Source organism: Xyrauchen texanus, chromosome 42 (assembly GCF_025860055.1).
Source record: "Xyrauchen texanus isolate HMW12.3.18 chromosome 42, RBS_HiC_50CHRs, whole genome shotgun sequence".
NCBI lineage: Eukaryota > Metazoa > Chordata > Actinopteri > Cypriniformes > Catostomidae > Xyrauchen > Xyrauchen texanus.
The window spans coordinates 1,581,711-1,608,570 of NC_068317.1; the positions used below are offsets into that span (position 1 = coordinate 1,581,711).

The 26,860-nt window shown below is 39.7% G+C and overlaps 1 protein-coding gene across 1 annotated transcript in view; it reads left to right on the top strand.

Moving 5' to 3' along the window:
• Positions 1–26,860, top strand: part of ofcc1 (orofacial cleft 1 candidate 1) — a 239,258-nt gene that overhangs the window by 35,794 nt on the left and 176,604 nt on the right. Inside the window, exons 2-7 of the mRNA XM_052114721.1 lie at positions 15,043–15,109; positions 15,426–15,578; positions 19,540–19,644; positions 20,279–20,368; positions 24,876–25,057; positions 26,014–26,100. Coding sequence (XP_051970681.1) covers positions 15,106–15,109; positions 15,426–15,578; positions 19,540–19,644; positions 20,279–20,368; positions 24,876–25,057; positions 26,014–26,100 — 621 coding nt within the window. The 5' untranslated portion in view covers positions 15,043–15,105. The remainder of the gene's footprint in view (positions 1–15,042; positions 15,110–15,425; positions 15,579–19,539; positions 19,645–20,278; positions 20,369–24,875; positions 25,058–26,013; positions 26,101–26,860) is intronic.

Genomic DNA, 26,860 nt, shown 5'->3' on the forward strand with positions numbered 1-26,860 from the left:
AATAGAATGTATATATTTTCTGTATAACCAAGTTACATTACACTAATGAATGATGCTTTTTGCATTATCTTGAACATTGTCTAGCATTCATTTCATGTGTTATTGTAATTTAGCTAAAATGACACAGATCAATCCTTATGACACTATATTTCACATGCTTTGCAGTTATGTAAGTTTACCTGTCCAAAAGAAGAATGACAATTCGGGGTCGGTTTTGTTCCCCAAAACCAAACTAAGGTCACGACCACGATCTCGACCACGATCACGTTCCCGCTTAGCTAGACAGGATTCACTAGATAGATCTAGAGTTTGTGTAGGAGTCGGTGTTGTGCTGGGAGCTGGATGTTTGCTGGAATCTATCTCTAAGATAAGGTGACCTATTGTCGCAGACAGTTGTCTTTGTTGAATAGCGGAAGAGAAGCATTGAAGCAAGGCTCTTGGGAGCATGCATAAACGTCAGATTCTTTGGATTTTGCTATCAAAAGCGACCCGCTCCCTTCCCATGAAAATCAGTCTACAGGCTTTAATAGGCAACCTAGGAAGTCCGGGAAGGGCAAATTTTTTCAAGCCGTTCACACATTGGCAAACATAAGGCAAATATTACATGAAAATTGTTACATAGTTAACCGTTAAGGTTAAAGGCCAAGACATACTTCATGCAAGTATGCAGACGTGAGCACTTGACCAACGTGTGGTCCCGTTGTACGTCCATGCACACTTGCATTGCTCTGGCAGTTAAAAATCTCAGACCACAATGGGGCAATAGATTTTTTTAGGCATGACCACAAAACCGGTGCTGTGTCCAAAACTAGGAAAATGCTGCCTTCTGAGGCTGTATACGGAGACAGGGTGAAAATAAGGTGCTTTTAAAAATTTTCGGAGACCAGTTTTCTTAAGCTGTCAGTGAAACTATTAACTGATTAGGTAGCAAGTCAGCTGCCAATGTTTTTAGAAGCAGCCCGGATGTGGTAGATGAGTTGACAGTTGTGGAGTGGGGAGAGACACGGAGGAAAAACAAGTTTGTTTGAATGGACTGGGGACAAAATGTCATACATATAAAAAAAAAGATTCAACTAAAATCCGCCATGACAATTGTTGATAGAAAGAAGATAATCCTCAACTTGATGTGTGTGTCTGCATTCAGATACTTGAGTATAGTAAGTTTAGGCCTTAAAGCGGCACCATAGAGAACAGTGGCTGAGAGAGAGAGAGAGAGAGCGAGAGAGAGAGAGAGAGAGAGAGAGAGAGAGAGAGAGAGAGATTGTAGGCTTGTTTACTGCAGAAAAAACAGTCAGATGTAAATGAGGGTTGGCGGTTTCATGAAGCACAATAGCTTGATGTTAGATTGAATGTGACTGCTCTGAACTGGGCAATGATCCGTACAGTATGCAAAATTCACTCTGGTGCTGGTCTGTGCCCACCAGCCCTAACGCATCCCGGACTGAAGAAGGCATCCATGTGCCCAATTCCTTTCAACAACAATCTCATTTTCTTATAAAGCTTTCTATTGTCCGCCACTGTAGAGGATTTCTCACTCTTCTCCATGTCGTGTGTGGCATGTAGTGGCATCATGTTAATGTTCAATGAAAGAAAACACAGCATTTTTCTTTCTAGCAGTAAAGCAAATGCCTCTGGATGTCAGCGTGCCCGTGTTTTCATCTCGTTTTATCACGTTTTGATGGCAGAGATGAGTGTGAAAAAACTAGATGGAAAAAAATATCCAGCCATGTATATTTGTGAAATGTTTATGATATTTAAAGCGTGTAGCAGTTGCTCAGACATTGGCACACAGCCCTGCTGATGAATACCGATCATTACCTTGTTCATAGCAGATCTTAAATAGATATTTACTCATCCTTCAGCACATTTCTGTGTTTACAGCCTTAAATAAAGAGCAGTATGTGAAGAACACATATTCAGACAGTGATATTAGATGCATTATATGCAGTTTTTTTGTTTTTCAGATGTTTTTATTTTTTTTCTTAGCAAAGAGTTATTGATCAGACCAACCATTCATGGCTAGTACCATGTTTCAAACCATGGACACAAAACGTAATCCACTTCATATGAATAATTACTTCTAAATCACTACTTAATCACATTATTATTTACTTCGAAGTTACTTTCTAAAAACATTTTCACTTTTTTTTGTTGCTCAAATTCAGTAGTGCCCATAATCTCCTTGTTCATTAACATGCATTAAACTTTAATGCAAAAAAAAAGATGAACAAAGTAACACAGAATAAAACAAAATGCAGGAAACCAGGAACAGAAGATAACAAAATATAGGAAACAGGGAAAACAAGGAACACCTGGAGAAACAATCAAGGAATCAGGGAGAATCAATCAAGGAATAAAACTACAAGGACTACAAAACTAACACAGGAAACTAAACAAGAATTAACATAAAAGCTCAAAAACAAAAGACAACAGGGAATATGTGACAGAGCCCCCCCTTTAAGGAGTGGATTCCAGAAGCTCCAACAAAAGGAAAATTGTCCATGGATTGTAGGGGAAAACATGTGGTTCAAGGGGGCATGAGGGGCAAACAGGCAGTTCAAGGGACAAGGAGAGCAGAGGAACATGGCAAGGTCAGGGAGCAGATCAGGTGGGCAGCCAGGAGACCAAGGAGACCAGAGCAGATCAGGCGGGCAGCCAGGAGACCAATGAGACCAGAGCAGATCAATTGAGAGCAGAATAGATGGGAGAGCCAGCCGGCTAGGGTTTGTTTTTAGCCTAGCATGGAGCCCCGCCCTCTTACCGTGCTTCCGCTTCTTCGCACACCACTTACGACGTCCTCTCCCCCGGCCACCAGCATCAGGCGAAGCCAAGGACTGGAGGCCTGGTCTCCGCAGCTAGCCGAGTTCACGTAGGGCCTCCTGCAGGTCATCATGCAGCTTGGTTGTTGCATGAATCCTATATTTGAGCAGTGTCTGGCGATGGTAAACACGAACACCGGTTGCTCCGATGTCCGTGTGCCGCAAAAGTTGTGTTATTTAACAAAAATAGCACCATTTTGGATCCGGAGCGGCCGCTGCATGCTACCGCGCCGCCATCTTGGACCAAGATCTACCTCCTTTTGTGGATTTTGATATTCTAGGAATTAAGCCATAATTTTGTGATAGTAATGAACATGATGAAATATAACAAGAAGGTCAGAAGGTCACTTAAGTACTGTGGAGCTAGACCATTTCAATCTTTGAATGTAGTTGAATTTTAAAATTAATATTACATTTAACAGGTAGCCTAAGTAACGATGATAAAATGGGGCTAATATGATCATAACTCTTGGTTCTAGTCAGCACTTCGGCAGTTGCATTTTCAACCAATTAAAGTTTATTTATTGAACTTGAAATGTACATCCTCCCAGCAATGCATTACAATAATCTAGTCTTGAGGTCATGAACGTATGTGAATGTTGATGTCACCGACAATTAAAGCTCTATCTACATTAACTACTAGATCTGATAGAACATTTGCAAATTCACCAAAGAAATCTGAGTAAGGCCAGGGATGATCTATACACTGTAGCAAGGGCAAACGACGACAGCAAACAAGGTTTTTTATTTATGTCTGACGGTGTCACAATAAGCATTATTAGTTCAAAAGACATAAACTTTTATCCTGTCCTCTGAGTAACACCAAAACTTCACTGTAAATTGTAGCAACACCTCCTCCTCAAGCCTTCAGATGAGGCTCATGTTTATAACAATAACCTGGCAGAGTAGATTCATTTAAACTACAACCCCAATTCCAAAAAGTTAGGACAATATGAAAAATTCTAATAAAAACAAAAAGGATTGATTTGTAAATAATATTCACCCTTTGCTATACTGAAAGCACTACATCTACACATTATATGATGTTTTTCCTTGTGAATGTCATTGAATGTCAAAATGTATAGTAATTTCAAATCAGATGATTGCAAGACGCTCCAAAAAAGTTGAGACAGGCGGCAATTTAAGACTAATAAGTATTTGACGAGTTGAAATATCAACTCATAATGTGACAGATGAGGCAACTGTCATAGTATATAGGGAGCCTCCAAAAACAGCCTAGTCCTTCAAGAGCAATGATCATTTGTGACTTGTCAATTTTCCAACAGATGCTTCAGCAAATAATCCAGCACTTTGAGAACAATGTTCCCCAAAGACAAGAGGAGTTTGGGCATTTCATCCTCTACAGTGCACAATATAGTTAAAAGTAGGGATGCACGATTGTAGCAAAAATCATAATTGTCAATTATTGCCTTTGATATTGTAATCGCGATTATTAATGTCGATTCAGATATTAATTTACCGTGACGTCACAAAGTAAGCATCCGTGTGTTTCTTCAGAGTAGCAGATGGTGGATATGAGCTGCGCTCCAGTTTATTTTAAGCATCTTTTAAGCATTGTATTGTATTGTATTGTATTGTATTTTAGATGTTTGTTAAGGTAAGGCAAATAAAAATTATTTTAAATGTATATCTACGGTATATAATAAATTTAATTATTGCTAAATTAGTGCTTAAATTATTAGTTCACGTACAGTAAATAATATGGCATATTCAACATTCAAACTTATTAACAGCCGATTTAAATTGACAAAGTTAATATTTTCAAAAACCCTTAGGTGGTGAGAAGGGTGCCCATTAATCCTGTTAGATCTTCAATGGTGATCTTGTTCATGTAAGATCATCGTTAGATAATTTTTGGCCTCAGTGGTTGCACTTTGGAAATTAAAAACGATCATTTGCAATCAGAGTTTGTGTGATTCATGAAAATTTTTAATCTACCAATACCAGCTGTGGCAAATGGGTCTTATTAGAGCAGACGCAGTCATGCCATATTCTTTATGTTGGCTACACCTCCAAAACACACTTAGAACAGTGAATTACTTTATTGCTATTTTGCACAAATTCACATTGGCCTACTTATTAACATGACAAAAAAAAACTGTTATTACACAGAAGTCGAGCAACACGACAAACTATCCAATTACAATTACTGCTGTCACTCACTGCAGTTTAACACTGTTTGAGACCTGCATTTCGACGCGAGTCCAGTGACACTCCACGCAATGTTCTGCATTCTGCAATGGCATCATCAGTGGAGTGGTTGTTGCGGTAGGCAAACTGCAATGGGTCCAGAGAGGTGGGCAGCACAGAGCAGATGTGATCTCTGATTAACCTCTCAAAGCATTTGCTGATGATGGGGGTCAGAGCAACAGGACGCCAGTCATTTAGGCAAGTGATTTTGGCTTGCTTCGGTACAGGCACAATGGTTGATCGCTATCAGCGTAAACCTCGATGTCATCATCAGAGGCGGACTGGAACATCTCCCAGTCCACGTGATCAAAACAGTCTTGTAGCATAGAGTCTGATTGATCCGACAAGCACTGGATTGTTCTGAGGGTGGGTGCTTCCCGTTTCAGTTTCTGCCTGTAAGCGGGTAGAAGCAGAACAGAAGAGTGGTCTAATTTGCCAAATGGTGGGCGGGGGAGGGATTTGTGGCCATCCCGGAAAGGAGAATAGCAATGGTCCAAATCCGGTCCCCTCGTATGTTGAAGCTGATGTGTTGGTGGCATTTTGGTGCGATTGTTTTAAAATTGGCTTTGTTAAAGTCACAATGAACGCGGCCTTAGGGTTTCCTGCTCGCTTATACTCCCATACAGTTCCTTGAGTGCCCGGTCTGTGTCAGATTGTGTGGGGATGTACACAGCTCTGATAATGACTGCTGTGAATTCCCTCGGTAGCCAGATTGGTCGACACAGAAGCATGAGATATTCCAGATCAGGAGAGCAGAAAGACTTGATAAAATGTACGTTCTTTGATCACACCATGATTTCGCTCTGTCCGCTCAGTGCACGGAGAAACCCGCATGTTCGATTTCCGAGTCTGGAATCTCCGTAGACATCCAGATTTCTGTAAGGCAGATAACGCAGCAATCCCTCCTCTCTTGTTGGAAAGAGATCCACTTTCTCAGCTTGCAGAGCTTGTTGTCCAGAGACTGAACGAGCGGAGTGGCATTAGCATGGTTTAGGTCATATTTAGCAGACCGTTACCACTTTGTCTATGTAAATGAGGAATTGTCAAACCAAACAAAAGTAAAATATGGAGTGCCACAGGGATCAGTTTTAGGGCCTCTGCTTTTCTCCATGTATATGCTTCCCCTGGGAGATATTATCAGGAATCGTGGAATAAGTTTCCACTGCTATGCTGACGATACACAACTTTATATTTCTTCAAAACCTGATGAGATTTCACAATTATCAAAATTAACAGAGTGTATCAATGAAATAAAAGATTGGATGGCCAGAAATTTCCTTCTACTCAATTCTGACAAAACAGAGGTTCTAATTATTGGACCAAAAAGCTCTAAAAATAAGCCACTAAAATATAATTTGACTCTAGATGGATGTACCGTTACATCATCTTCAACAGCAAAGAACTTAGGTGTTATATTTGATACAAATCTGTCCTTTGAAAATCAAATTACAAATGTTTGTAGAACAGCATTCTTCCACCTAAGAAATATTGCTAAATTAAGGCAAATGCTCTCGGTTGCTGATGCCGAAAAACTAATTCATGCGTTCATGACCTCAAGACTAGATTATTGTAATGCATTACTGGGAGGATGTCCAGCAAGATCAATAAATAAACTTCAATTGGTTCAAAATGCAGCAGCCAGAGTGCTGACGAGAACCAAGAAATATGATCATATTAGCCCCATTTTATCATCGCTACATTGGCTACCTGGTAAATTTCGTATTGATTTTAAAATTCTGTTATCTACGTACAAAGCTTTGAATGGTCTAGCTCCACTAGTACTTAAGTGATCTTCTAACACGCTATATTCCAACACGTTCATTAAGATCGCAAAATTCTGGCCTATTAATAGTTCCTAGAATATCAAAATCCACAAAAGGAGGAAGATCCTTTTCATATTTGGCTCCTAAACTATGGAATAATCTCCCAAACACTGTTAGAGATGCAGACACACTCTCTCAGTTTAAGTCTAGACTAAAGACTCATCTATTTAGCCAGGCATACACCTAATTTATCCCACACTTAGGCTGCTTTAGTTGAGTCTGCCGGAACTAGAAACATTGAGCATGATCTCAAACTCTGCAATAAATTGAATGGCATCTACGCTTACATCTTTTTATTTGTTTCCCTGTCTCAACCTCGGGACTCCTATCCTGAGGTCACCAGAACCGGCTGGATCCAGCACCATTCCTGCTTCATGTTGGACTCCACTGCTACATGTCGCTGAATGATGATGACTAAATGCGGTCGATTGATGGACTACGATCGTGAAATGGAATGCATAGACTAACTATTGCCCACAAAAGCCTTCGTCGGCCAATTGACAGGGACACTTGCATCTATGTGAACCTCTACAATTAATCTAGATGGACTTCAAAGACTTTGGTCATTAATCTTACAGTTCAAACACAATCGATTTTTACTCACTGACACCTTAACACTTAGTTTAATAATTTTAAAACATGATTTTACCTATACATAATTAATATTTACATTACATTCATAATGTTAGCCAGAGGGAACTGGCCCCCACAGTGAGTCTGGTTTCTCCCAAGGTTATTTTTCTCCATTAATCTACATCTTATGGAGTTTTGTGTTCCTTGCCACAGTCAGCCTACGGCTTGCTCACTGGGGTTATTAACTCTTTCCCGCCAGCGTTTTAAAAAAAAAGTTGCCAGCCACCGCCAGGGTTTTTGACGATTTTCGCAAAACTTTAATGGCCTGCAGAATATTTAATTCCATGAATATATGAAGATGCTATATATCAAAATAAAGATCTGAGCCTCTGCTTTTAGGCAAATAAAAAACGATTTTATTTTATCTTCATTTGTTATTTTTAATGCCATTAAGGCATTAAAGGTAGGCTTTGTCAAAAACAACATTTCGGACAAAAAGCTGAGAAAAAGGCATTTCTATCTACATTTTGAGCTACATTCTCAAAACTCCACTTTACGTTTAAGACGATCGCAGTCTGTTTCTTTGATCAAAGAGTTGCGTACTCTTTCAAAACATGCGTCGTGGTCTTTCTTACCGTATTCCACCTAAAACACGGATACCAGGAAAATTCCGTGTTTGGCGGAAGCTTTTTCATAAAACCCGGAAAATTCCGTGTTTGGAAGGGAAAGAGTTAATATAATTATCATTTAATTATTTTTAAACCATTAAAATCAAATTTTGTCTAAATTACACAATGATGATTAATCGACTTTATGGACGTTGCAGTTTTTGTCGTCTGTTAATGCAGATGTTCTGTGAAGCTGCTTTGAAACGATGTGTGTTGTGAAAGGCGCTATACAAATAAAATTGAATTGAATTGAATTGAATTTAACATTTGCCAGTAGTATACTGGGTAGCGGGGGTTGATTTGCATGACGTCTTACTCTGATGAAAACGCCGGCTCTTTTTCCCCTTTTCCTTCTGCGTGTCAGCGGCCGGGCAGCGCAGACAAAGGGCTCCACTGGCGTGTTTGTAAACAGCGGGTTGGCATTGAGGAATTTGAAGTCCAGTTTTCGGTGTGTAATTGCAGATCCACTGTCCAAAAGCGTTTGTCTGTCGTATACATTAAGGCAACATCCAAGACAAAAAAAAACAAAAAACTGTAAACAGAACAAACAATAAACTGCAGTGTTGTGTCGGAGCTTGCAACGCAGCAGCCAGGGGTCGTGAGTCTGACTCCGGTCCGCCCGGGGAGAAGCAGCTGTCGTCCGCCTGAGAGGGTGGAGAAGTGATCGAGGCACATGCGATCGGAGAACCGGCGAGTAGTTTTTTCTCTCTCTCCTCTCTCTCTCTCACTGCCGCTCTGCGTTTTTTGGGGGTAATACACTGTTACAGGAAGTACCCCCCCATTTTTATTATTTCTGTTTCCCTCCACTTGTCCCCTCCCTCGTCCAGGTAGATGGGGATGACCTGCCGGCAGACCAGGCTTAAAGCACGCCCTCCCCCAGGGAAGGGGGGTGTATGCCAGGCCGGGGGCTCCCCAGCCTGAGAAAACGAGGGAGGAATGTGGCAGGTTGGAGGGCGGGGCCGGGTTGTGACTATACACACCCGGTCCCTTATCAGGCTAATTAAGCCTCCGAGAGGGATAAAGGCCAATGGCAGACGGTGGTGCGATGAGAGAGAGATAGTTAATGGACATGTCCATCATATGTGTGTTTGTCTTTTCGTTTAAGTTATTCATTAAAATATTATTTATATTGCCAAGCCGGTTCTCCCCGCCTCCTTTCCATTGACTTCTTTACAATGATGTTTATCTTCAAATATTTTTTTTTTCAAGTTTGACCTTTTTTAGTTTAATTCTAAATTATCTAAACTAATTCTAAATTATTTAGTGAGAGTTTCATGTTTGGTAGTTCGGGGAACAGACACAGTCTCTATGAGATATCTAGGTGATACAGTCTCTGTGTGTTGTAGTCGTCTCAAGGCAGCTAGCAGACATTTGTATTAAATCAGTTTGTCTGCTTCCTGACCTGGGCCCCAGTTAGTCAAATTCTATCACTATTAAGACTATGAGCCAAATTACTAGAGAGGAGAGCGGCACCTTCCCTGGAGGGATGGAGTCCATCTCTCTTTAGCAGGTCAGGTTTACCCCAAAAACTCTTCCAATTCTCTTTAAATCATATGCTATTCTCTGGACACCACTCAGATATCCAGCTGCTCAATGACACTAATATACTGCAAACCTCATGGTGATTATCATAGATAATCATTAATTATTAAAATCAATAGAACATTGATTAGAATCAATGTTAGCTTTTTTTATCCTTTAAATCAACAATCATCAAATCTAACAGAATACTAATTATTATCAAAGATAATAATTAATTATTAAAATTAATTAAACATTGATTAGACTTATTAACACTAGCTTATTGAACCTTCAATTCAACAATCATCAAAGATAATGGTCAATTATCAAAATCAATAGAATATTAATTAGGATTAATTTAGACGGGGCACCACCCTGGAATCAGGGACTAATAACCAGACCATATAACAGTTTCAATGTTAGATTGTTCTCTTAGGAAAATTGATGTCCGTAGATCATCAAGATTAAAAAGGGTTGAAACGAAGGGTTGAATTCGAGCACTGGTATCCCCTGCCAGCCTTTGACACATGTGTATGCAAAACAAACCAAAACACTTCTCTTTTAATTATAACGAAGTTTATTGACAATATAATATCAATTAATAATCAATACAATGCAGTCAATAAACTTCCGACATACAACGACAAACTAAACAGTGAGATGATTAGATATAGTAACCAAAATAAGCCTATAACACATGAGAGGACGGTGTGTGTGTGTGTGTATATGTACGAGGAGTGACGCGCGCAAAATTTCGGACGTGACTCTCGTGGAGAGTCGCGCAAGATTTCCGGCCAGAGAGTATGGTCGCGAATGTGGGCGGAGAGAAGCCGGTTAATGGCATCTGCCCGTGTGCAGCGTGTCTCTCCACTTGTACGTCTTGTGTGTGTGTGTGTGTGTGTGTGTGTGTGTGTGTGTACGACAGAGAGAAAGAGAAAGAGTGCCGGCGCCGGAGTAGGTTTCTTGATCCACAAGAATAACATACCTAAATATCCTATCTCTGCCCAGACGTTAACCTCTTACTTGAATCGTGTGGGCACGCATGTAGAACGTGTGTTCATCCGTCGTTCGACTCCGACTCGGTTCCTTGAGGCTCGGGTGAAGATGGAAGGCCGTTTTCTCGCTCTGTCGGCGGGCGGCTGCTGATTCTCGAGGGCTGGCGGAGAAATCAGCGACGTTAACTTGACTGAAGAGGAAAGGGGATCCTTCTTTCTTCACTTCTGCAGGCAAACGGATGAAGGTGCGGATTGCTCGGCAGTTTCCTTCGGATCCGTTAAAGTGTTCGGTGGAACACCATGTAATCTCAACTCGTCCAACGAGATGGTGATTGTATGGCCGCAGTTTCAAGTTGCACGTTACTTCCTTTTGCAACGAGGCAACACCTGAGAGCAGTGATGACTGCGTCTATACACGGCGGGCGAAGTCACTGGAAGCGAGGTACAGAACGATTTTCGCGGTATTTCTACTCCTGATGACATCATAGTTGATGTCTTTTGAGTGCCTTATCCAATAGGAGTTGAGTGTTCGATCGTGGAATTTCACGCAATTGTAAAGTGAGCAAGGCTTCTTGGGATTTGTAGTCTGTTTTGTACTCCCCTTTGTTTGATTTTGCCACGGTCGTTGTGGTATGGGCAGAGGTTGGAGCAGACCTGCCAGAGGTTGTTTTGGAGTCTTGGCCATGTTGCAGGTATGACACCCGTTCACGAAGGTGGTAGTGTCGATCTTTCCCACCAGAATCGATTTCTCAGCAGGCTTACCATGGAGGTAATACCAGGATGCCCCGAGTTCGTGGAGGAATGTACCCAACGAATTACCCTCTCCCGCAGGCACGGTGCTACGAATGTCCGATTGGGCGGACAACTGAGTGGTGGCGGATTAGTTGCGTGGGCCTGGGAGATTTCTGACATTATGTCCCACTGGACCGGGGCTAGGATCAGTGTAGGCGAGATGATGGGTTCGGAGACAGGGTTCTGAGGAGTGGAGTCGTGCTGACGGGAGAGTGAGTCGGCCTTGACGTTCTTTGATCCAGGGAGGTACGAAATGGAGAAGTTAAACCGCGTAAAGAACAATGCCCATCTGGCCTGCCTGGGATTGAGTCTCTTAGCTGAGCGTAAGTATTCCAGGTTGCGGTGGTCTGTGAGAACTAGGAAGGGATGTCTTGCCCCCTCCAACCAGTGTCGCCACTTCTCGAAGGCTGCTTTCATGGCCAGTAGTTTGCGATTGCCCACGTCGTAATTCTGTTCGGTGGGCATGAGTTTGCGAGAGTAGTAGGCACATGGGAACAGTTTGGGAGGACTTCCTTGGCATTGGGAGAGGATGGCGCCAATGCCGGTGTTAGACGCATCGACCTCCACCACAAAAGGAGTGTTGGGATCTGGATGATGCAGGATTCGAGCTGAGGTGAAGCGATCCTTTAATTGGTCGAAAGCCTGAAGTGCGTCGGTGGACCAGTGAAGCTTGGTGTGTCCCCCCTTTACCATGGCGGTGAGCGGTGCAGTGATGGTGCTGAAGTTCAGAATAAATCTTAGATAGAAGTTGGCGAATCCTAGGAAGCATTGAAGTTCTTTCACCGTGTTTGGCTGAGACCAGTTTAGAACGCGTGCACCTTGCTCTCGTCCATAGCCACCCCTTCTGGACTGATGATGTACCCTAGGAAGGAGACTGACGTTAGGTGAAACTTGCATTTCTCCGCCTTGGCGTACAGTTGGTGTTCGGTGAGTCGTTTCAGGACTGCCCTGACCTGTGTAACGTGTTCCTCCAGTGAGTTAGAATAGATTAGTATATCGTCGATGTTGACTATCAGGCACTGGTTCAGCATGTCCCTGAAAATGTTGTTAATGAAGGACTGGAACACGGAGGGACTATTGGACAAGCCGATCGGCATCACGAGATATTCATAGTGCCCACTGGTGGTTGAGAAGGCCGTTTTCCATTCGTCCCCCTCCTGAATGCGGATCATATTATACGCACAGCGTAGGTCGAGCTTGGTAAAGATTTTGGTGGTTCTTAGCTGTTCTAAAGCTGCTGGGACTAGAGGTAGCTGGTATCGGAACTTGACAGTGATGTCGTTCAGGCCGCGGTAATCAATACAGGGACGAAGGGACCCATCCTTCTTACCCACGAAGAAGAACCCGGCGAAGTGAAGTGGACGGGCGAATGAATCCCTTGGCCAGCTCCTCCTCGATGTAGCGTTTCATGGCGTTCGATTTGGGTTCTGACAAGGGGAAGCTTCGGCCTCTAGGTGGTGAGGTGCCGGGCATGAGCTCAATGGCACAGTCACTTGAGCTATGGGGCGGTAGTTGTGGCGCTTTGGACTTGCTGAATGCTTCACTGAGATCAGCATATTCGGAGGGTATTAATTAGTAGTCGCCAGACTCCTTCAAGACCTTGGTAATTCCTGTGGTGGTAGGGTTGACAGGTTTTAAGCATCTGGTCATGCAGTCTGAGCCCCATTGCATGATCTGGTTGTCCCGCCAGGAAATTTGTGGGTTGTGCTCTTGTAACCAGGGTAGACCGAGGATTGACATTGGGTTGTGGGGAGAGTGAATGATAAAAAAACGAGTGCTCTCTGTGTGCAACTCTCCAACTTGTAGAGTGATATCAGTGGTGGTGTAACGTACTTGGCCGGTTCCCAGCGGACGCCCGTGACACATACCTTTACAACTGTACAATACATGTACAGAAATTCAGAAATGAATCAGAGGAAACAAAGGAATATGACAATGCTGGTGTGACAACTTTAAAAAGTAATTAAAGAGATTTGTTACTGAGAGATAATTGAAATCCAGTGTAAGAGCACTAGAATTATAATATGAAATGTTGAATTGGGAAGGATAATTATATGTCATTGTGCTTTTGGCAAAATAATTTTTTGCTTTTTTCTCAAGTGGTGGCCCAATTATAACTTGTAAATTTCCATGCGTGACATGCACCAAAATGTGCAGTAAAGACAAGGTTGCATCCTTTCTAAAATGACTATACATCAGAATAATAATAATAACAGAAAGAAAAAAAAAGAGTTAATTGACACTTTTGAAATTTCTGGTCAGTTTTACCATCTTCCTGTTGGAGAAATTGATTTTGAAGACAGTGGGGGAAAAAGCAAATGGCTTTTAAATAAGTTACAATTAGATTAGCATTAATCTCAGCAGTGCAAATGAATGTGTGGCTTTAGGGCTTGTTGGATATGAAAGCAGATTTCTAAAGTCTGCACAGATTGGAATGTGTCCTGCTCCACTTTAATTGCGCTGTCATGTCGGATGAAAAACATTTACCACTTACATTGCTGTTTTTAACATGTTGCTTAATGTTTTCTGCATTTCTACGCTCTCTTGATATGAAACACTGTGTTTATTGCTCTAATCTGTGCCATTCAGCGTCCATTTACATATGGGAGATTTAAATACTGCAGTGACACATCTTGGCATTGCGCATTTTTATGTGTATTTTCTTTACAAAAAACATGAAAGATTTAAATAATTTTAAAATTATTTACTTTTTTTATGAATGTATAACTTTTTAAAACAACACGATTGCTCGTTGATGCTTTGTGTCGTTCAAATGACTACTTGAGCTATACACATTAAGTACAAATCAAGTTTTGTTCTCACACTAACACTATTTCATTTTCATAATATTTACAATCAATACAATCTTTCCTTTTTGACAGACTCATCAAAATGTATTTTCATTAAATGTGTACATGTCACATTTTACTAGGTATATTCTGATTTTATCATCTCTTTGTATAGAGACTTGTTGTTCACATCATAAACCCACAGTGTTCACATTCACTGGCATTAAAGCTGAAGTGAAATGTTTTCAGTCTGATTTGTTGGTTCCATTTAAGAGCCATAAAGTAATCCTGAAGTAATAATGTATATTTCCAAGAGAATAAAAACAGTTTAGCCTGGGCTGCTACAACAAAAATTTTAACTTTGGATTCTCAACCTTTTTTCATGGACTTACGCTGTGTTTTGAAGTTAAGTGTGTGAGAACCTTCTTTACGTTTTTAATTTTGTGCATTATTTCTTGTCCTATTTTCATCCTTGTGTGTTTGAACTGATGTGCTAATCATGATTTGCATATTCATACGCACAGCAAATCTCCAACATTTTCATATAGTGCATGTTTTTTGGAGGGGAAAACATGGTTCAGAGATGGGGGGGGGGTGGGTGTTTGGGGGAGATATTGGACATTTTAAGTATTTGAATGTGACCTTCATCAGGCATTCATGTCAACTTATCTATTTATGATTCCAGTTCCTTCCACTCCTGTTGTTCAATTAGTGCTTGACCCCTTTAGCAGCGTTGTAAATTAAATGACATTTCCATGTCGTCCCATATTCAAAATACTGCGTTAGTTGCGGATCAGAAATGATGATCTTCATTCTGCGGCTAATTTATTCATTTAACAATTCCCCTCCAGAAGTTACAGCAGAAGGCTCTGGAGCAACCTGAGCAGAAGAAATCCAAGTCGGCTGAATTTCTGATGGGTGAGTCCCGTGCCATGAGTTATTGCTCATAATTTGTGTAAGGATTAATTAACTAATTACAGACAAATGGCTCTGGGCTAAATTTTGCTCTTGCTTGTCAGGGCGCAATTTGTAATTATTTTAATCATTTCTTCTTCTCCTTCATCTTCTTCAGCTTCTCTCTTTCTCCCTTTTTTCCTCAGTGTGATTTGGGTTTAATTTGTGTTTCTGTGTCATTCTGGGAGGGAGGAATCACTATGAGGAATTTTCTCTTGTTATTAAATGCGCCGTGGAATAATGCGACTCCCTGACCTTCTCCTATGCACTCTGTCTGCAGCGGAAGGTGAGGAGGAGAGAGTCGTGATTGAGGGCGCTGTGAATCCTGCATTCCGTGAGGACCTGGAGGTGCAGAGCGAGATGAGAGGTGGCATGCACGATAGCACCCTTGCGGCTCGGCGACAGCGCATGCAGGCCAGAACTGCAGCGCGAGGTGAAGCTTCAGTCTTCATTACAGTCAGGCTGTTGTAAGGCAGTCCTGACCACTCATTCCACCACAGCCTGTCCCGACAGGTATCCTGGTATAGGATAGGTGCATCTGCACGTGATGCAGGAGAGGTTGGTATAGCAGACAGTTGAAACACGCTGAACTACTCATCTTGAAGAATGTAGCTTAGATTTTGACAGAAACTATATTTTTACATTTCAGCATTCTGTTGCCTTCTCTCCAAGTTATTAGAATGATATAAAAGAAAGCTAATGTAAAAAATTTTTATGAGAGTACACTGAGAGAATAAGTGTAGAAATGAGTGTGTTAACATGCACATCAATATGCTGATAACTTACAAAAATCAGTTCATTAAAAAAAATTCTGATGATGCAAGAAAACCACATTTACATGAGATTTTGACGTCAGGATGTAAACAGTCATGCGCACAACATTTGCAGACATTGCATAAGCCAGAAAGAACATCTGTAAATGCACTCTTGACACAAAAATGAGGATGTCTGTTTGATAGATTATCACAATCAGCACCAGACCGGTAAACCCTCACCAGAGCAATGAAAGGATTCAAAAGTTATTCAAACAGCTTCTGTGAAATGCTTTGTATTTGTGGTGCTTGGTTTCATGAAAAATTATCAAATGGAATAATAATGTTATTAACGTGTTACCAGCATTTATAACTGTTTCTGATCACTACCTGACATATTTTCTTGGTACTTCAATCCATAATTTAGGATCATAATTCTGATTCGACTGATTCTTATAAGAACTGCACCAACCAAGCAATTCTTTCATGTTTGTTTTTGTGAGCAGTGATCAAGGGACACCTCAATAGACAGTTGTGTTGACTATTTACTGTCAAAATATTTTTCTGCACCACCCAGTCTTTCTCTGTATCTCTACCACATTCAAGCCAAACTACTTTTTTTTTTCTTTGTGGTGCTGCAGATTAAAAATTGTTGTAGCACATTAAGTAATTAAGTAGTGATTTCCCAAGCCTTTCTGATTAAATTCAGCTAAATGAATACTAATGAACAGCAATTTGGCCAAAAGGGCGAGTTTACTATCATTAGTGAACACTGGTTTAACTGTTCCTCATATAACAGGTAACTTTATTGAACATCCAGTGCAGTGTTGGTGTACTGATCATGTGTAGAGAGCAAATAAGCAGTTTGTGCATTTAGTCATCTAAACAAAGAGCTATCACAACAAGAGAAACTTATTGACATTATCTTAGAGGTTATCCTATATTCTGTCCCAAGTTATATCTCTAAGACACAGCAAGAGAAATATAATATACATTTATGGAAGAGTGTTCTGCTTTCATGTTGAATGTAGAGATATTATTGTCTCTAACTTGCAGCAAAAAGAAAAGTGAAGACACAAGCAAATCTGAGTGATTCACCCCAGAGTAAAAATAAAAAACAACAGCAGAGCATGACAGTTTTACACATCACCTTTAGAATTAACTACAATATATTAAACTACAGTTATAGTGGTATACTAAATATTACATGTAGATTTTTATAGATTTAAAGAAATCAGAATAAGAAATAAACAGAATTAGAGATTTATGGTTGATCTATGCCTCAGTATATACAGTATATACACAAGTTGGAGTGTAGGTTTGAGACAGCTGCCGTCCGTGTGCGTGTTGTGAAAGCACACAGGAACCAACTTGGAGTGTGTTTTAGCTGGCAGGCATATTCCCGCATGTAAATAATTCAAATGATTATCAAATTCAAGCTGAGATCAAACCTCAGCCTTCGCTTATGCATAATTTCAAACATAAAACCGATTTGTTCAAGTCCTTTGATAAATACTACATCGACATTCATTTCACACTGCAAAAGAGAAAGAAAATAAACAGATTTATTTGTCCCTATAAGAAGCTGTCTTCCTGCACTGTTTTTGTAAATCAGCATGTAGTTGAGAATTTACTTATAAGTAAGATAATGGCATGCTTCCCCCACCCTGAATCTCCCTGATAAACAGCATTATTCTAGGGTTGTCAAACTGCATTGGAGCACTGCATTATTGACAGCGCGCATGAGAACAGAGGAGAGTTTGATTAAGGACAAGAAGCCCTGGAAGATGGCCAGACAGTTTAGGTAAATCAAAGATATGATTCAAAGACACCATGCCAGAGACCGCCAACGTTATGCAAATGTGAATGTGAACACCCGACCATTCCAACAAAAAACATATTGAAGCCAAATGTTTCAACTGTGTTTTCCATGGAAAAAGCATAACTTTAGGACTCAAGTCACTTCAATTTATTTGATAGTTGAAATGTTGGGCATTCACACTGACAGCGATTAACTCGCTGGAGGTTGAACTGTATCACGAGTGCTGTATGTTTACTGTCTTTATAAAACATAATGGTAACACTATTCATTAGTGTTCCCCTTGTTAATGGTTTATAAAGGGGTTTAATAATGACTAATAAGTCAGTAACAAATGCATGTTAATTATTTAACATGCGGTTTTAACAACATGCACAAAAACGGTGACTTTCATGCAATACCTGCCAAATAGTGAGACATATTACCTGATGTTATAAATGCTTAATAACACTTATTCAACATTTAAAACATTTGAAAATGTTCCTTAATTTAAAGTGGACAAATATGAAGCATAGAGTTGTGAACATTACAAACCTGTACATAAAGCCTGATGACCATTAAACCATACTGAACTTTATCATAGGATATCTGCTGTGAACGTGAAGAGCTGAAAAGTGTGTTTGCAGAGGCCTTTAGATAATTAGGACTATGTAAATTAGGCAAACACTCAGAGAAGCACCATTATTTTCACATCAATGTGACAAGTGACAACACAAGTGAGTCAAGATATTACAGTCATGAATATAAATACAAAATGACATTGTCCATCCTTTTAATACCACAAGTCTGTTTTTGCTGCATTGTGAAATAAATCATAAATAAGGGCACTTTACATTGTGTTTTATAAAGTGCATTTATAAAGCATTTTTTTATTATTATTTAAATTAAGTATTTGAAATTCATGTTTTTATAACTGCATCAATGATTTATAATGCATTTGTAAATGACTTATAATCTATATTAAACCTCTTTACAAACCCTTAACAAATGGATGATTAATGTAAAAAGATAACAGAATTGCTGGCCAAGGATGTTTGCAAGATGGTCGCCAAGAGAGCCCAAAATCGTCAACTCTCAATGAAAACAAATGACTTTAGGTAATTTTGTTGCTGCAAATCCCTGTCAGTATGAACGCCTCTTGACTGGTTGCCACTTTTTCATAATGCAGAATAAATTCTTGCATTCTTTATATAGATGGATTCCTCAGGTACATATTCCACAGCTTCTGAAGACATTTTCAGGATGCAAACGGATGCCCCTTATCAAACAACACATGTAGGTTTTGAGTACTGAAGACAACAGAGCAGTTCCTATTTAATAGGAATAACCCCTCAAGATGCTGACTTTCTATAAAACTCTGGTAAAAAGCTTTGATTCCCAAGGTTCAGTGATTGCTAATAAGAAGTCAATGGGATACAGGGTTTGCTCTGTCACCCCCTCTCTGACCAATGACCCTGGAGCAGTGTTAGGGTATTGTCTTTGAAATTCAGGGTTCTTTGGCTTGTACACATTTCTTATTAGTTCGTTTGAACACAGGTAACATATGGCAGGTTGTGTTTAAGAGACTGGCTGTGCTGACCTTTCCTAGTATGGTAATTAGGCCCCTGAGCAACGTCGGGCCCTCGTGAGAGCCACTCAGGGAAATGGGGCCGTGCAGGGCCTTATCAGGTAGCCTGTGCCAGCCAGCCAGAGCGGTTTAGACTTTCAAAATTAACATTTTCGCTTCATGTGCTTCTAATAATCACCAACCTCACAAGCCCTCCAACAATCAGCCCCCTCACAGTCTCTTTTCTCTCTTTCTCGCCCACCTGGACTTTCCACAGGAAATGAAGGTGCCCAAAATTACTTTGACCCCTCTGTGGCGGCAGAGGGTGACCCAAGGCAGTGCAGGATGTCTGAGGTCGGAGCCAGAGATGAGCTGGAATTAAGTATGCAATTTTGTTCTTGAACGTGATTGAGGGTCTATGTAAATACTTTTACTGATGGGTGACGAGATGGGGCAGCACGGTGACTGTCAATGCTGAAGGTCACCTTTCATTGGTCAGTTTATTTTCAGTTCCCTATGATTCCGTTAACTTGCTTTAAATGAAGGGGATCCTACCCCTTGAAAACCACTACATGCACCTCAGCCCATCTATTAAAAGCGTGCTCTAGGGAGCAAAGTCATATGCATGTTATAATGAAACATGGCTATTAACAGAAAAGTCATTCTGACTGAATCTTTTGGACATTGCCGTACTGTAATATTCTGCAATCCCCACAAACCTACAAACCTTTGATAATGACACTCCAGAGGTAGGGACACCTTCAGATGATATTTACATGGCTTACCCATGTGTTATTATAAGCTCTGAGCTATAATAATTTAATATAAATGAAGGTCAAGAATTAGTGTCAGTTGTTGGAAATTCATGGAATATATTTCTTTATGTTTCCTTCGGACTGTGCAATTTAAGTGAAATCAGTCACTTTAAATCAGGTAGAGGTGTTGGAGAGCACAGCAATAGCATTTACCTGTCATCAGCTTTAATATTACTCAAGTTTGATTATTTGTTCCCCTAGAGTTTATGAATGCAGATGAGAGAAACCTTTATGAGAAACTTTCTGAAATGCTTCAACAAGAAGACACCTCCACCATCATAGATCTACCAGGTAATATAAAACAAGACACAAATACTCAATAAGAATATATCTTTTTTTTGAAAACAATGTTTATTTTTTAGTTCTGTTTGGTGGAGCTAGGAGTGCAGAAATTACACTATTCAGCTTAAAGACAAAGTTGATGCTTACATAAAACATATCTGAGATCCCCAATAGACCATGTGAGTTTGAAAGAGCATCCCATGAGCAATACAATTTTTCTCTGGGCTGAACCTGTAATACGTTTATGGTGCTTTTGTATGGCAACATCAAATTATCAAAATCATTTCTTCTGGCTCGGGCTGTACAATGATAAATAAAGATTATATTTTGTTTAATTCATAATTGAGATGCAGAAGGGATTTTACAGGTTAAATTGTTTAGAGACTGACCCACCGGGTAAAACATCAGCCCACCTATCTGAATCTTCCATTGAAAGAGTCTAAATCCTCAACACTCAAGAGGAGCTCAACTTCCTGTGCGAGCTCCATTGTTGTGCTTGACTCTAGTGTTTGTCCCATTAGCAGAGGGTCAGATTAAGACTCTCCAGGCAAAGCAGCAGTGGGCTTAAGCGGCTATTGTCTTGGGGTAAAATGCTCTCAGTGGATCGGTTGGAATACCGCACAGCAGTTGTAATTGGTTTGCCGGAGCGTTGTTGGGTTTAGGCCTTTCGGTACATGCGAATGCGGTGTTTGCATCTAATACTCAACTGGATTGTTGTGGGTTTGGCTGGAGCAGATAGATTAGGCTCTTCACTATTGTTTTAGAATGCTCATGAAATCCTTCAAAGAAACAGAAGGAAAGAGGATACAGGATTAGCACACACAGTAGAAGGAGGAGGACAATCACGGCTAGCATCCATCCATGAGGCTTTACCACCGTCACAATAGACTTGAGAAAATTACCTGCAAGCCCTCATCTACCTCCACCTTCTAGTGTAGGCCACAGTCTAGTACTTCTCTAAAAATCTCAACATTTCTTAAAGTTTTACACTTAAAGATACTTGAAGCATCATTAGCTGAATGGACACAGTACAGTATGCAGTATGCAGTATGTACAACTCTAGGGGAAGCCTTCGGATGTAGCTAAATCTTTTGTGAGGTTTTTGTGAGTAGTGAGTTTCTTAATATTTAATGGAAAAGGTAATCGTTATGCTCCATAACATAGTGTACTTTCATGTTGTCTACTGTTGACATAGGCAGTTACCTTCTAAGGCAGCATCCTACTAAGGGACCTCATTAGTGACTGATTTGGAACACTGCACTGGCAGTAATTCTGTGTGTCAAACAAATACTGCTCATGTGAGATGCACAGGAGACTCGAACAACTATTTATTCCATTACAGTTTGACGTTAGCATGTCACTAATCTAACTACAATACAGTAATAAGCCTAAAATAAATTAAATACACATCACAGAGAAATTTTGTGTGAAATATTGCATTTTTCATTAGATTGACCTTTTTTCATCAAATATTTATTTTGGTATTGAAATGTTAGTAAATTTTTTTATCAACATTATTCTTGCTTCATCTGCCATCTTTGATGCATTCTTTCACTGAGGATTTTCTGTGACAGGTACATGCAATGCTGCCTCAGAGTTTGGCCAAAAGAAAGTATCTCAAAAGGCAACATAATTGTGCTTCTTCTTTTGGAACATGCTTCGGGAGTGTGCTTATGAACACTGACATGTACAGAACGGGGCCCCTTTCATTCACAAATCCAAAGGTGCCCTTTTGGTCATCCAGAAAACGAGGAGAAATTATAATAATTAAATAAAAATCCTTGCACATACATTACCACATGTACATATGCCATGCTGTTATATGTCCTATTAAATGTATGTCTATTTATACTATTACCTGGTTTTATATCCTGTGTCCTCTGTAATGATCTGTGCGCACTTATTTCTCATCACCAAAAACAAATTCCTTCTGTACTGTAAGCTCATTCTGATTCTGAATAGTTGAATAAAACAAAATTAAAATCTCATCATAATCTCACTATAACAGTAATAATTTGTTATTATGAGATTTCTTTTTAAATTGCGGGCGTTTTAAAGAAAATGAAGTGTAGGCTCCTTTAAGAGCATGCGTTACAGCAGATTGGGGGTGGATTCCAATCACAAGTGATCCTCAAGTGATCCACAAGTGATCCAAGTGATTAGAACTAATCAATTCTGTTTCCTGTACAGTGCCTATGCGGTTTTCAGGTAACAAACGAACAGAGGTTGCGCAATGTGCTTGAGCGGCCAACACAAAATGAACGAATCGCTCTTTGAGACTACTCGTTCTTCTGAGTCACCCTATAGCATTTGCACATTCTCATCGCACCTTTGCACAGTGTACCACGTTACCAGGGTAATGCCATGGTACTGAATGATCGATCATGTTCATATTTCATGATACTGTCATGATACTCCAAGGTACTTTAAAAAATACCATGGTTTTACTATGACACATGTCAAAAACACAGGGTTATCACAGACCATGTTTGAAAATAAATAAATAAACAAGTGTATTACCATTGTGCTTTTTTTGATAAATATAACAGAATTGGCTATTATTTGTGATAAAGGAAACATTTTAAACATTATGTACAGATATATATATATATATATATATACACATATATACAGTATATATACGCACACAAGAAAATGGTTAAATACTTAGAAAGCAAAGAAATTAGTTAAGCATTTGTAATTACTACTCATTAAAAAAAAAAAAGTCACTGCTTATGATGCCTTTGTCTTTGTAGGCAGCTCACTAGGTTTTTGAATTGAGTATGTCTGAACAGTGTATGTCTCCACTTTGACTGGTCTGTAGATCCTGATGTTCCCCATTGGTGTGTTGTGTGAACACTGTGAAGGGAGCACAATCACATTAGAGCTTCATTAGCATTTCTCGCTTTTGATTAACTTGCTGATTTAATTAAATCCTATTTCTGTGTAATTTGGTTCAGATGAGGAATGTATCTGAACTACAGAATGGGGTCTGACATCACTAACATTGACTCTTTACATTTCTGTTTGAGTGGATGAGTACTGTTTGATTGACTTTTGTGTGCATTAGTTATCCTGCATTCCATTTAAAGTCTGATCTGGGATATTCCAACTTGAGATCTCTGACCTTAAAATCCATTGCCCCATGTTCGGAAGATAATGTACAAGAAACTGCAATAAAAAGACTTTAGTTGTCAACAGAGACGTATCCAAAAACTAAACAGCAGAGGATAAATGATTGTAGAGTTGAGGAGGGCGGGGCCAGGCTGGATCAATGCACGCCCGGTCCCCAATTAGCTTGATGGGGGCGCGTGAGGAATAAAGGCGGCCGGTGACGACGGTTCGAGAGAGAATTACAGGCAGCTGCTCTGTGTTTATGTTTGTGTGTTTTTCATTCAGTTTATTATTAATCTATTATTTATATTGTCAAGCCGGTTCTCCCCTCCTCCTTGCCCATTAACCACTTTACAATGATGCTTTGCAATGCTAGCATGTTCAACATGTGTTTGATTTTCAAAAGAGAGTGTAATTCACAGTATTCAATGCACATGTGTCTTCAAACATTTGTTAAACAAGTTTAATTATGAATTAATTTAGGAACTTTGATTCATTTTATTTTGATAAAAGTGAATATATTTACTATTAACTGTTTAAATCTCTATGAGTGCTGACATTTTGGGATATCATGCACCTGCAGCTTGGCTAAATCTTCCAAGTTTCAAATTTACAAGTTGGAAGTCCAACTTGAAGTGAAGTTCCATTGAACTTTTCCTAGTAGAAAGTTGGAAACTCAGACTTTCTGATTTAAGTGGGAAACAACAGTAGACGTTTTTACATACTAGGCTTTATTTTCACTGTGGGTGTATGTGCTCAAACTGTGCATGTTAATGAAATGGCGCAAAACTCAAATGGCTAAATTGCAAATACTTTCCAAAACCTCAAGAACGCTGTGCAAATATTAAACATAAAACATTAAACGGAGAAATATGACATACACATTACAAATCAATGACCAATGGGAGAGGGGCAAAGCATGTTTCAAGCAGGTGAGAGTCAGGCGAGCAGGCGAGAGACAACAGTCTCAGAGAGGCCGATAGAGAAAATAGGCCTACAACACATTTCTCCAACCCACTTGCACCTAGACTTTGCTCTGACTTTACTGACTTTGTACGTACAACCTACCACATAGTGCTGCGCTTAAGTCTTAGTACTGTTTATTCTCTCAATCAATTTCATGAGGTGCATTCGGAGTCTTGAAGGTGTTACCATGTATATTGGACACTTGTTGACTTTTTCCCTTCACTATCCACTCCAAGTCATCAATTTATAATTGTCTGGAAAATTAATTTTGACCATTTCAGCATAACATTTTAGATCAAAATCTTTTTAAGATCATGAGAAACATAAATTCAGTCAAATATTTTAACTGACGTTTGACTGCTAGTGTACTGTACAATCATAGTGTTTATAAGATGGCAGGGTTGTTGTTGTGGTCTATTGTTTGGTTTGTCTTAAGGTACGGTGATGTCTGATCGTGGTGTAGAAGATGCTGCACCAGTGGCTGAGGGTGGATGGATAGATCGGCAGAGAGACGAGCAGTTGGGGAGGAGAGAAGACACAATCTCTCAGTATGTGGAGCAGCTAGATGAGCGTGTGCAGAAACACATGATCCCATTGGGCAGACCTGCACTGGGACAGGTCAGAGTCACACCACTCATTACATACAGTACACACTTCATCCTTCATTTCCATAAGTACTTGTTGCCGATCTCACACATCTGAAGGTCTTACTCTTCATGCTGCCTATTAGACAGACTTTGATCCAAATATACTTTCAGAAACCTACACTCACTCATAGGTTTTAACTTAATAAGTGGTGTTTACATAAGCCACCATCACGATTACTATAGCTCATACTTAGTGGTTAGTGATTTGGACAATTCGTCCTGCATGGTTTTTGCTACATAAATGATACCTCAAATCATGCAGTTTGTTAAGGATATGTATTTTTTGTTATCCCTAAAAACTAGAGCGTGACAGCTAATCTGAGATTTTGCAGGCCAGTTTCTAGATTATTAACTCTGTCTAACTCTGAATACAGTTCCATATGGAGGCATTGTCAAAAAAGCTTCTCAAACGCACAACTAAATTGGAAGAGATCACAATTAGCCAACATATTTTTAGCTGTAATCTGTCTTGGCAACTTGTTATGACTGAAATGCGAATGCACATTAAACTGAAATGCGAGTTGCACATTAAATAGAGAATGGGAAGTCCAAGTGCTAAATGAATCCACACAATGAGTGGATGGGTATGTAATGGTTATGTCGTGTGTTGAATAACCACTCTTGGTTTGTGTGCGACTACAGATGAGATGAGCACTTTATTTTGCTCTCCAACTGTTCAAAAAGACAACATATTATCCCCAGCACACGCCACAGCTATTTGACAATAATATTGTGTGTTTAAGCAGCAAGTGCTCTCGTACCTCTGTCAGTTAGAATGTATAAAGCCTCTTAAACGTTCTGACTATATTCTGCAGTGTGTTTCTATTGGGTTTGTCTACAGATTCTGTGAACATGTCTGTTTAATTTATGTTAGCCTCATGGAGTGTGTTGGTCTGAAACAAGAGCATGGATTTTCCTCTTTGGCAGGAAGAGCTTTTGGAGCGAGGGATGACAGAGGAGAAGGTGTGGGCGAGGAAGAAGAAAGTGATGTCGCTTATAAAGGGGAATTCAAAGGTACTGAAGTGTGTCCAGAAAAGGCAAGATTACTGTAAGTCTGTCAAATGAGATTTCATGAGATACAGGAGCTGATACTAAAACCATCCATCAATCACTCTAATACCACTCACAAACACAATCACATTCATTTCTATAGGATCCTATACATATAAAACATGTACTATATAAATAGTGTTTGTTTGTAATAAAATCATGTTACACATATTCATATTTTTACAGAGCATTCCCTGTATTCAGTGATGGGCACAGATACATGAAATATATATTTAAATTAAAAATACAAAATAACTTATTTTAAATATATCAAAATAAAATACAGTACTTTGTATCTTGAAAATACGCAAAATGCATGTAAAATTGGTCATTCAATAAAGTATCACTATTTGGTTGAAATCTAACTGGACCTGTTCTAAATGCAAAGAACATTTTGGTGTGTAACATCACAGAAATATTTGTTTTCATTTCATCTTCCTCTTTTAAATACAATTATATATCAACTGGTACATGATTACAAACTTAAATAGTGCTAAATGCCAAATAGCAGCCATTTCTAAACTTATTTCTGTCCAGGTTACACAGTAGCCTGTGATTACTTGTGGTGAACCCTAATACATAATTCACGTGTAAAACAGGGGATACTTTTCTTGCTATCTAGCAAGGAGTAATACTTTACACACATTTGATAAGCTAGTAAATACACAAGCAGTTGATAACATCATCTGCCTAGAATTACTAGTTAACGCTAATGTCCAGTGCT